This window comes from Microtus pennsylvanicus, chromosome 3 (genome assembly GCF_037038515.1).
Source record: "Microtus pennsylvanicus isolate mMicPen1 chromosome 3, mMicPen1.hap1, whole genome shotgun sequence".
In the NCBI taxonomy this organism is placed as follows: Eukaryota; Metazoa; Chordata; class Mammalia; order Rodentia; family Cricetidae; genus Microtus; species Microtus pennsylvanicus.
Window position 1 is genome coordinate 91335769 of NC_134581.1, and position 12935 is coordinate 91348703.

Genomic DNA, 12935 nt, shown 5'->3' on the forward strand with positions numbered 1-12935 from the left:
GTGTGTATCCAGTGCTTCTCAGTATTCAGTTATTCTCAGTCACCCTCATCCACCATAATGGCGTGACCCTCTGTGTTAGACATGGGAAGCACCATGAGTCCTGAGTGCGGCAGGACAGCTGTACTATCCCCCCCTTCCCTGCTGAAATCATCTGTTCCTTCCTGACTGCCTAATCAGGGAACTGCTCTTTACCTTCCTTGGCAGCAAGCAATAAAAACAGTACCTTCTTAAGACAAAATCAAGATAAAGAGGAAACGGAGGCTAAGAAACGAGTTGCAGATGGATGATCCAGGGAGCTAAAGTTCCCCTGGAATTAGGGAGGGTGGCGGAGAAAAGAAATCAGGCATCCCTTGTGGACCATGCAGATATGATTGGATGACTCAGGAAAACGCTGATGGCACTTAAATATCTCCACCTGGAGGTTCTACGGGTGGGTACTTAAAGCTGAATGTGCCCAAAACTGCATTGAGCAGCAGCATCTCCATAAGCTTTTAGAATCAGCCATCTTCTACCCAGTCGGCTGAGCTGAAAACATGGACTCCTGGGCATGGGAATTCTACATGTTACCCTATGCCACACCTCTGGTCTCGAACCCCAGATCCGCTCTCAACAGAGCACTCTAACTGGCTTATTGCTTCTTATTCCTCACCTTTTCTTACTTGGGCTATTCTTTCCGGTTCTTCCTGGCAGCGGCCCCTCTCACATTTTCCCCTGCTACCTGGGGGTCTTTCTCAACTGCAAGACCAACCCTTTCCCTCTTCTGAGTAAATCTTTCTACTCCCCTTGTTTCTTTTATGGCAAATGCCAGCATCTGGTCACTTGCTGCAAAGTTTCTAAGAGTCTACCATGAGTGTCCAACCTGTGGTCTGCAGGCTGTATGTACCCCAGGTATAGTTATATGGTTATGAATGTGGTTTAACACAAATTATAAACGTACTCAAAACATCATATTTAAGTGCGTGGTTGTGTGTGTATGTGTGTCTGTGTCTGTGTATGTAGTTTCTTTGTCAGTCCATTATATAGTGAACACTTGTTACAGTGGCAAGAAATTGGACATACCTGATTCTTGCTGATCCTGTCTGTATTCTTCTGAGTTGCCTCTGCAACTGCTCTTCTTCAAGCGGTCCATGTTCCCATGCCCACCAGGGTCTTAGCCTTCTTGTGTTTCGCCCACATCTGTGGGTCTGTGAGGGTCTATAGGACAGCGTTCTGTATGTTTCTCATCTCTCTACACTTGCCTGGCTACATCCCTCTGTTCATTGAAGACTTGGCCACATATCTCCTCTTCGGGAAGTGTGTCTAGAATCCCATAGTCTGTGTTCAGTGTTCTTCTGGTTCTTCACAATGCCTTAAATGATGGGTTGGTCTACTTTTTAATGGAATGAAATCTTGGGATTGGTGAATGCTAAGAGATCTTATCCCATCCTGTACTTATAAATCTGGGCTGGAATTGTCTTGGAAATAAATACCTTTCCTATCAGTTTGTTCTTTCTGTGCCTGAAGTGATGCTCGGGAAAGTCAGAATCTACCAAAAGTTTTATTAATGACATTTTCCAAGCTTGTGCCCTTTAACAATCCAAGCCTCAAAAATGTGTGTCTTTTTTGCATTTCAATGCAGCAATGCCATAAAAAGCATGGTTTGATTTTTCTAAAGAAACAAACAGAGCTGGAATGATCTTTTTCAGAAGCTTAGGAAAATGGGGACATTGAGCGTCTAAAGGAAGGGTAGGGGAAAAAAAACCAATGTTTACTTTGCAACCAACTATTTCTCATCAGGTCTTATGCTAACATTTTTATCTACTCACATCTAATAATCTAATACTTCTAACAGGCAGTCTTGGAAGGTGGCTGTTATAGCCACTATGTTGTCATAGTTGAAAATGAAGTTCAGAGAAGGCAGAAATTGATCCAAGGCAATTTGTAAAGTCATAATTTTAAAAAAAGATATCCCCCTAGTTGTATCATGCCACGTTTCTGAGGAAAATACCTGGTTTGAAGACTGCAAGTAAGTGAAAGAAAATACATCTCACCGGAGATAGTTAATGGAGAAGTAAATACCGTATCCACTCTCGTGTTTGAAAGAAGAGATGCTTTTAAACACTTAAATGCAAATAAGCCTGCCATCTCATCCCAAGGTACAACAGTTGAGGTGTCTTACCTCAAGCAGCCTAGTTCCAGAACCCAATAAGGCCACTGTTAGCATCTAATGATGATCTCCACAGCTGCCGGTCCCATGTCCCAATCACAGCCAGCTCTCTCAGCCATCAACAAGGCTCGGGGAGCCCCCACCCCATCCAACCACCACCCGGTGCAGAAGGGACAGTGCAGTCTGTAGCCCTACCTAGAGATGGAGTTTTAGGATCCAGACAGCCTTGACACCGCGGATGTTAGCTCAACCCGTCTCAAAGGTCTTGAGTCAGCTGCATAGGGTGTCCCTTTGGCTGTTTAGAGCTTTAATGCCTTTCGTGGTACTTGTTCCCTTAACAAATATTTATTTATTCCATCACAGACTTCTTGAACAATGAACGCGCCAAAATTCTGTTAACCGGCTTATTTTGTCTTAATAATATCTATGAGCAATGTCCGCTGCCTATCTTGGTTGTTTACATCCCAGATTTTTGTCCCTGGGGGATCAATAGGGAAAAATAAGAGAGTCTCCTAATTATCTCCCAATATTTGTTCTGTAGCCTACAACCATTTTCTCATCTCTCTATCATAATACTTGCGATACTTTACTGTAATTGTTCCTTTTTATACAGTACTTTTCTTATCTTAAATGTGAACTCCTTGAGGGAGATTTTTCTGCAGCTGGAGTGCCTGTGTGATGAATAAATGAATAAACCGAGCTCCTGTGAGGGCTAAGAGAACCCTCTAGACCAGAGCAACAGGATGACACCGAGGGAGCATCACTGTGGTGTCACCAAAGGTCTTGGTGACAGTGTCAGTCACCCTTAGCTTTCGTGGAGGTAACTATTTACTAAACATCAAATAAAAATGTGTGGAATAAAGGGGAGTCATCATCCCGTCTTTTCTCATCTGCTTCTGCAGTCAATGGCTGTGTTCACTGCCCAGCTGCAATCCTCCTGCTCGGAATGTAAGCATGAAGTTGTACAGGGTGACACACATCTGTAATCCCAGCACTAGGGAGCACAGGGAGGCGGGTTCTCGGGAAAATGCCTGAGCATACCATAGAAAGAGACCTTGTCCCAAAATAAATCCGAATTAATAAATAGCAGTAATAACTAACGGAACGTACAAAAATATGAGACATTAAGCCTCGTCTGAGTGTTTTCGCTCCTAATTCTCCATTTTCTTCCCAATGTAATACATCTCGACAGGAGCAGGTATGGCCTTACACATCTCCCAAAGCACTTCTGTAGGTATACGTTTTTAATAGGGTGTATTTGGGGTGAAGATAACAAAAATGTATCCAATCGTTTAGCAACTGTGTCTCAGGATAACTAGATAAAGCCTCCCTTGTGGAATAGAGAGATAACAGCCAAGATTTTCATTACCTTGAAGTGGGCTGAGAAATAGGTATTTCTGCCAAAGGCTGGCTGGAGGATGCTCAGTGGATGGATTGACAGGGAAGAAATGGATGGATGGCTTAAATAAATAGAGCGAGAACACAGTCACATTAGGGGAGGCGCATGACTGTATAGAGCGAATTAGGGTAGTATAAATGGGGAAATAATATGGGAATGGCTAGGTGAGTGGTTGGCTGATGGAAGAATAAATTGGTACAGATGTCTGATGGCACAGAGTGGTCAGATAGAGTGAAACACCGATAAAAGTCTCCACCAGAAAAAGAGCGGGTAGGTGGGAAGTTGTCGTAGCATGAATGGGAACAGAAGAGCACCAGGTGCAGGAAGAATGAAAGTGAGATTTTAGAAGGGAAGAAGAAAGAGGAAGGAGAGGAGGGGAATGTGGAAGGAGTAAGGGTCAGTAGGGAATGGGGACGCCATGATCTCACCCCCAAACACGAAGACACTCTCAGTTCTCAGGACCATGTGTTTCCTCATCATTTTCATTTACAAAGCACACCTAAAGCTCATATATCAAGGTGTCTTGTTCCTTTTCCTCAGGGGAAACCGAGTCGTAGAAACTTGGAATTAGCCAAGAAGAATACAAATTTTATTTGTAATCTCAAAATTTTAGCTCAAGAGCTTTTCCAGGAAAGCGACTTGTGTCATATTGTGAAATGAACTGAAGAATCTTCATCTATCCTGTACTGAACTCCCAAATCATCATGGTCCATTCCCCTCAGCTTTATTTGTGAGAAGCCTAGAGCAATCTAGAGGGTAAAAAGAAAAAGAAAAGGAAACCAGCATATCCAGAATTTTGAGAAGGAGCCATGGGAAGGTGTGTTAAAATCACAGAAGTTGTGGATGGGCCATAAAAAAGCTGAGTGTGTTCAAGACAAAATACATACTGGGAAAGATTTGCTGAGGGACAACTTGTTGAGAGAAAATGATTTTAAAAAATTTGTTATTCATTCCTTTAGAAAAGGAATGTGGTAGTGGAGGTGAAGTTGGGATTTGGGGAAAAGAAAATGATGTTTTAAAAAGGGCAACCTGGGAAGTGGGGCACATTCTCTGTTTATTACACGTATATGTATGACAGCCCAGGCCATGAATGATAACTAGTCCAGTGGTCACCTCCATTCAAGAATGAGTGTACATCATCACTGCGGTCCTTGCCAAGAGGTGCACACTTTAGTCAAAGGAAGCAATGGGAACTATGAAGGGAAGGAGGGGTCAAGCTGAGAGGGCTCTAGTCACTGTTTGAGGAAACTTCTGATTTCAATGTAGCCAATGTCAGTAAATAAGTGGTATTTGGGGCTTGTGTCAAGTGGTTTGTTGTTTCTAAATAGCATAGATATTTGCAAGACTTAAGATACAGAAAGTAAATAGAGAGGGGTGTGTGTGTGTGTGTGTGTGTGTGTGTAAAAGGGGAGATACAACAGGGAAAAGAAAGAGGGAGAGAGAAAAGTGAGGATACTACTTATATTTCTGATTGCATCAACTCCCCAAAGTCTGAAACACATAACTGCTTCATTTTTTCCCATTGCTGGATCTCAAAGGGACATCCTAATGAAGAGGCCCTTAAAAGTTACAAATTTCTTCAAATTTTATTGATACACTGCACAATCACAACCATCTTGTATTCATCCTGAATTAGAAAAGGTTACAACTACAATGTAACATGCACAAAATTCAGGTAGTATATTCACCCTCAATACAATGATTGACAGAAATCAAGTCTTCATTGATTTTTTTTTGAAGAAAAAAAAAGAAAGAAAGCAAAAAAAGAAGTTTTAAAGGCTGACAAAGTCATATTATTGTATCATGTGATAAAATTTAAAGCATCAGAACATAGATTTGTTTTAAGAATAATTGTGAAAACGGGCACACCCATTGTCCAACACAGCTATTAACGGCACCATTGATATCATATACGTTTTTTTTTAATCTAGAGGACTCTGAACTTGACAGATACGTTTTTGTACACCCACACATTCCTCACAATTGCACTTTACATGTCACGAGAATTTCTGAATGATTAAAAATGTTCCTTTTCACTGACACAAGGGCAGCTATTATTACTTACCATTGTTATTATTGAGATTCTGGAACTCTGCCAAATAACCTGGGCTGGAGCCCCACAAGGATGGTGGAGGCTCTCAACCTTTCTTTCTCCACCTAGTGGTACCAAACAACCATGTACCTTAGAAGTGCACCGCTCAGGGGAGAGGATGCGGGGAGTCTCTTCCCAAATGCTGGAAATCGGGTTTCGCGGCCTGCTCTCCCTATGAAGACAACTGTATCTAATTAAGTCCACTCCACTTTCTTTTGGGCTCTGTGTTCTGCACCTGAAGGCTAAATTGCACTGGTTCAGCTTTATCTTTTTGTCACATTTTTAATTGCAAATCTATTTCTTCTTCCTTCCATTTGGTTCTCTTCTCTTAAGCAAGAAACGAGGGAAATGAGCCTGGCATTTTTATTTGTTTGCTTTTTTTTTTTGATGTGGTCATTAGAAGTGTTCATAATATGGCATCCTGTACACTGTTGCCTTCCTTGTTGAACACCTGTGAAGTGCTATTGCAGCTACTCAAACGCGTTTGTCTTGAAAGAAAGAGAAAGGGAAGCTTTGGATAATAAGTGGAGAAGCAATTGGCCATGAGAATTTCTAGGAATAAGACTTATGCCAAATAAAATCCAGATATTCTTGCTGGTGAAGAAAAATTCATTTCTTCCCAAATTAAAAATAATAATCATGCTGATTCTTCTGACTCTATCAGGAAGAGGTTTTAGGTCCCTGATTTTAGGTACTGTGAAACCAGTTCCTCCTAAACTGGTGAAAACTCAGGATGAAATTGCAGATAGATAGTCCCTCATAACTTCAAAAGCTATTACCATCTCTTATGGGGCTGATAACTGCCATAGAGACTGCTAAGAACATGTGCCCTTTGGCCCTGAAAGCATTAACCAAAACATCAGTATGAAATTTCCAACTGTTCCTGATCCAGCGACTGTGATAAACAATTTGGAATCGACTGTCCACTTTGGGGCTTTTCTGCTTTTTTGGCATTTTTTTTTCTAACATAGGTAGAATTTGCTGTGCTTCTTTGCTGAGGACAACTTGACCAGATAGATGCAGAAAAAGATTCTTAAAACTCAGTTTCAATGATGGAGCTCCTGGAGACCCAGAGCAAACCAGATTTTGAAAACCAACTCCCCAACCCATGAACAACATCCCAAAGCAGTATGAACTTCAGAGGGAAAAGGCCCTTGGTGGCACACAGTCCCCCCCCCACCTTTCCTTCTGTTGAACTGCACACAATTCTAGCCCACAGCAGAAGGGCTAGGTACCTAGCTCTCTGTGTTACAGTTATATATGTTTTGACAACTACATCTCTGCCCTTCCCAGTGAGAACAAGAAAGAAAACCTAAACACCCTTGATTCAACTTGCAGATGACTGACTATATCAGGCACTTGACATTAAACTACTTAAAAACAAGCTTGGCCAGAGGCATAACACAAGTACGTTCATTCGCATCACTTTGGTGGAAGGACAAACTGTCATTGTTTTGGGAAGGGGAAACGTTTTAGAACAACTACCTTTGTAGAATTCCTTTTAATCAATCTCTTCATAAGCCTTATTTGGTTTCCACTCAGAAAACCCACAGTGTTCTATCAGTTACTTCGACTAAGGTGATACCCTTTCTCTAGCCTTATCCCTTCCTCTCACCCACCCTTGTCAGGCTGAACATTTCTGTCTAGTAGGCCTGACCCATCCCCCGTCCATGTGTAAAGTCAGAAAGGCATGTGGAAGTGTGCGTACTGTTTCTGTGGAGCAGCTGCTGCTCTACTTGCTTCAACGTGTTGGGAATCAGCTCCCGTCACATGGAACCATCCTCCCCAAAGTCACTCAGATAACACAGGAGCTGGAGTATGTCTGTTGTGAAGAAGTCACTTTCACATTGGGTACCCAGTTGCCTTGGTTCATTTCTACTTGGTGTTCTTTTATCCCAGACAGAAGGATGGGCTGGAGCATATTTTTTTTTTCTTCTGACATTTCGATGGAATAGGTGACTATCAAAGACTCATCTAGTATCCCATGAAAGTAGGCCCAGTAGAGTTGCATGGTGACCCTGAGTCCGTACTCAATGGGGTTCTGATAATCTTCTCGCACGAGGCGATGAAATGTGTTCATTTCAAGCAGCAGATCCCCCCAACCCTTGTCAGTTCCCATGGCATCCACATTTCCTTCTATCCAAAGGAAAAAAATATAGGATTAGTAGAAATCTCAGAAGTCACACTTTTGTCTCATACAATGCTTGACACCAACCCAATCCCAGGTGCCGAGTGTGGTGACAGATCTGAAACTCATATATCCGACCTGTAATTCTGACTTTGTGCCTGCTCCTGATTGCCTCTGGAAGCTGGAATAAATAGGCTGCTTTTGGCACATCATTTATGCTCCCGGAGTCTCATTCTTGGCAGCTCCCTAGGAAATGCAGATGTCTGTTTACAGCTGGCAAGGAGAGTATTAATTTTGATCACACCAGCTCTATCTCTTATGACAGTTCCGAGTTTGATGCCAAGGAAGCCTGCCTTTGTATATATGTGAATATGTATACACAGGTATATAAGTACCCACTGTGGGTATTGTATTCATGTGGCCATGGTGGCACAGAGCGGAAACTTATAATGGATCAAGTGATCTGTTAAGCTTTAAGGGAACTGAACTCTAGTGGAGCCCACGGTTATTAGCTTCCGGAGGTGAACCTGAAAAGGGTCCCTGAGGGAGGCAAGACATGTTTGTGAGAAAGTCACCATTGGTACTTTTTTTCTCAACCACTCTGTAAGCCAGTCCCTACAGAGATAGATCCCTTTGTGGCCTTCAATGTTGTTCATTTGAACTGCGGGTTCCCTGGTTGGCTGAGTTCCTCTTCTCCCAGGAGACAATGCCGAGAGGCTGGATTTGATCTTACTCGTACACTAGGCCTGCTTTGAACACAGGAACTTGGGGACATTCATCCCCGAAGCACTAGAGAAACGGCCTAGGAAACGGTATTGCTGACACTCCCCGCCTCTGTTTGCCATGTTGTGTTAATCAAGTGCTTGGAAATTAAGTCAGTAGCTCAAGTGCCCTCAGCTTAGAAGAGCTTTCTGAAACAAATACCAGAGTTGTCAACATGCGCGCCATGTAATTGGCCTCCATCAGCCCTTTGCTGGATAATTTTCAAACAATTCAAATCAAAACTGGAGCAGAAGGGAGATGTTTAGCTATTAGTTATCACACCTCGGCTGATGGACTGCTGTCTTTCCATAGAAGGAACAGATACGTGGTTTTCACCCATCAGGTTCTTCTTGCTAATGAAAGCCAGCCACCAAGAAGTTCCTCCAAGTTCCTGACGTGTGCTTTTCTTGAAAGGCCAAGAGCAGCATGAGGTTGGTACCTTACTCTTCCAGCTGTTAAAGGAGAAATGCAGCATAATCAAGGCTTCTCCAGGGTTCATCTGCTTCCCGAGAAGGTGGTTCAGGAAACAGTCTCTCTGGGAATCATGAGTGACTGATCTTTAGATTGCAACTTTGGTCCATCTGTTCACAATGGATAATTTGAGTGGATGGGTCTCCACATGCCCAAGGATGCATGGCATAGGAAATTGCTCTTCTGTAGAGTTAGCCTGCAAGATCACTGGCTTTCACATAAGAAGTTGCTAGGCAAATTTGATGGCAATGTCTCTTGATGGTGCTGGAGAAATGGAGACAGTGGCATGGACACATATGATCAGAGGTTAATACGGCGATGAACTGAGAGTGAAGAGTGTGTGTGGGGGGGCAGAAAACAGCTAGATAATTATATTGATGTTATGATAAACAGAGCGAATGGATTGCGAGAGAGCAAGACAGGTGGGTAGAACTAGAGGGAAAGAGAAATCAATTGAGTTACTGGATCACGGTATGATTGCTTTGATAGCTTGATAAAATAATTAGCCAGCTATTGATCACTTTTTTATGAGTTGTGACAGCATTTAAGGGAAGTATTAGCATTAACATACTTCCCTCATTTTGTTACTTGACTTGTCAATTTTTAGTTTGGGGTTGTCTGCATAGTCTCAAGCCTGTAATTCTTACAACTAGTGGAAGAAATGAGTAGAGTGGGAAGGCATGAGAAGATGGCAGAATTGTACATGTGGATGTACACACATGCATATCTATGGATACAGTGAGATAGCTTCTTACAAAGAGAATGGGTGAGACCCAATGGAATCGGTGCTGAAATGAGCATGGGCATGAGGATATGTACTTTTAACCAGGGAAACAACTGAAAGCTTAAAGACAAAGGCAATAAGACATGCAGATGCAACTCTTACTGTGTACTACATTGTGAGTCAAGTTATACCTTCAGGGTGTTTGACATGGGACATATTCTTTTTCCCAATTTTTGGAGTATGTGTGTGTGTGTGCGTGTGTGTGTGTTATGGTTGTGGGAAGAGAAAAAGAGAAAAGGAAGGCCAAGGTAGCAAGAACAGATTCCATTTTGGGGCACACCAATCAATAAAAGATAGAACCCTGCCCACCCCAACCCCAACCCACTCTTTAAAACAAAAACAAAAACACAAACAAAACAAAACAAAAATCAAATAAACTTGAAAAATCCCAGAAACAAACCAAAGTGTGTGGGGGGAGCCAACAAGAACAAAAATAAACCAAAAGAACCCCAAACTGGTTTGCCCTCCGCAGTGTAGATTAAAGTCTGTGATATGGAGAAGCAGGCGTCGCTCAGAGGACCTATGGTTTCTTATCAAAACTTGATGAAGAAGTGGGCAAAGAAGGTCCCTGAGAGCCAGAGACAAGCCAGTGCTCTAGAGGCGGAATTTACACCATCAATGACTGCTCCAGGCCCTGTGTAGGGGAAAAAGAGACAGACTCATTAGCACATAGCCTATAGGGCACCATATCTATCTCTGGCAAACAAGTGCATGTCATGCTTCTCCGTGACAAGTATCCCAAGTCCCACCCGTCTCCACTGACCCTTCTGGGTTTGGAGAGCCAGAAAATGCTCAGTGGGAAGATAGAACTCTGAAGAGAGGGCTTTATGGGTCGCTTTAATAACTACCACCTTCTCTGAAAGTTCGAGAATGAAAATGTGACAGAATGAGTTAATGACAGCCAGTTACGCACATAGGCCCAAGATGAGGGCAACAGACAGGGCTCTATCGTAAGATAAACCATCATTTTTCCATGGAAATGGATTCCAGTAAAGACAGGGTGACCAGGAAGGAGACACATACGGGTGTGAAGGAAAGGGTCCCTAGGGGTGAGAAACAAGCATTGGGGAGAGAGGAATGGAGATACTTTGTGATTAACAGAAGTCCAGATGTGGACTTCATCCTCTCTGCGTGTAATTCAGGTGCTGGAAGGCCCCTCTCAAAGCTCTTAAGAAAGGGGAACTGGAGACTGAGAGCAGGTATATCTCAGCCACCAGTCACGGCTCTAATATCCACGAACAAAACTCTGCCTTCTCAGAATAAACCACCATCCTACAGATGACCCAGCTTGGAAGAATCCTCTCTTATTTTCCTTCTTTCTTCTGTCCTTCCTCTGGCCCTATGGAGTCATGCACATTCCGTAGAAAAACAAAACCCCAGAGTCACGAGTCAGGCCCCTTCGCCATGTTTCAGAAAGACACATGAAAAACTGTGGTTACCCTCACCCACCTAGGTCCAAGGGCACCTGGGCAGGGGCTGAGCTCTGTCTCTTGGGCTCTTCAATGAACTATCTTTGCAAATACTTGGAGTCGTATGCAAGCTCCTAGTCTGTAGCTCACAAGCAAATGTAGTTCCCAAAAAGCTAATTGCACATTGTCAAAGGAGTGAGAGCCACAGAGAGATAGATGTCTCCATAGAATTAGAGGCAAAGGGAAGGCCAAGCAGACAGACAGCACACCTCTTCTACCGATAGCTCAAGCTAGGCCTCCCTTGCCTCTTTGGTAAGGAAAATTAACTTGTTAACAAAGAGCCGTTGAAAAGAGCTGAGGCTCTTCTTGGACCGGAACCAAGTCATTGGCTTGGCTGTGAGTCTATGTCATGGCCTTGCTTAGGAAAGGGTAAACTCAGCTCTGTTTTTAGGAGTTTCCAGGACTCTTCATTTAGCTGTGTGACTATAGCTGTTTCTCCCTCAAGGATTTCCAAACAGACGAATTTTTCCTTGACGTAACAATATATGCAATTATATGACTTAAATGTCATAGTTATTTGATGATAGCTTGAAATTTGGCTTGCTGAGTTCTGTATTTTTACTATGGCGTTTTCACAAACATCAGCAGGAGTCAGGTTCTATCATAGAGCTGTGGGACCCATGGAGGCAAAATATATCTGTGAAAATTAGCCTGATTCGCAGGCCCCTAGCCGTGCCAGCACACACCCTAATTAGTTGTATTTGCCCGAAGAATGTAATAAGTTTGAAAATGTTGAGGTTGCAGATCAGTGCACTTCTCATATTATGTCAGGGATGGGTCAGGGGTAGGCAAAGAAGTCTTTTATTTATTTATTTATTTATTTATTTATTTAAGATTTGGGGGAGGGGGAGGGAAATGGGAGATGGTGGCAGGGAGGAGAAGTCTTTCAATGTAGTCTGAGCTGACCTCAAAACTGAAATTCAGAGCCTATTTCTAAGTAAGTTTATAAGGAATAAACAATGGAGATTCCTAAGTCTTGGGCACCTCTTCACGTGTTTCTTTCCTCACTGGTATCACTATTATACATAGCTTTACTCCAGCAGCGGCAGCATCCTGTTCCAGAAGCCACTACATGCACCGAGATCTGCAGATGCTCAAGGATCACAGACAAAATGCAAAGTGCTTTAATAAAACCTGCCTATACTCTCCTGTATACGTCACATCGGTCCTAGAGTATTAGTGTCTGTGGGTCTATGGAAATAGTTGTTACACTGCTTATCATGTAACAGCAAGAAAAGAAGGCTGTACTTATTCAAGACAGATAATATTTTCACCCTCCCTCTCTTCTCATTCTCTTCATTGTCATCCTCCCTCTCCTCTTCCTTCTCCACTTTCTTCATCTTCTTCCTCCTTCTGCTTTTCTTGTCCTGGAGATTGATCTTTACATATGCAAGACAACCGCTATGCTACTGAGAAATATCTTGGTCTAAACACAAAGCTTTCAGTGTGCAGTTGGTTGAACCTATAAACGAAGGACTGGACACTGAGGAGTATCCATGTACATATATACTTTTGCTTGAAAGTATATTTTATTATATATAATGAAACTATGCATATATATATAATTGGACGAGTTATGCATGTTCGTGCATGTACACATATACATGTAAACTTGTGTTCAGCTCATCTGCTATGTTGATATTAATGTAGGAAACAACTGAAGCCCATGAGCCCCTCTCAAGGA

General features: G+C 42.6%; 1 protein-coding gene across 4 annotated transcripts in view; it reads right to left on the minus strand.

Moving 5' to 3' along the window:
* Positions 1–5105: 5105 nt before the first annotated feature.
* LOC142846261 (opioid-binding protein/cell adhesion molecule) overlaps positions 5106–12935 on the minus strand; it is a 1121841-nt gene continuing 1114011 nt past the window's right edge. For all 4 annotated transcript variants that reach the window (XM_075966471.1, XM_075966470.1, XM_075966469.1 and 1 more), the window contains exon 8: positions 5106–10416. In XM_075966471.1, the coding sequence (XP_075822586.1) occupies positions 10316–10416 (101 nt within the window). In that variant the 3' untranslated portion in view covers positions 5106–10315. The remainder of the gene's footprint in view (positions 10417–12935) is intronic.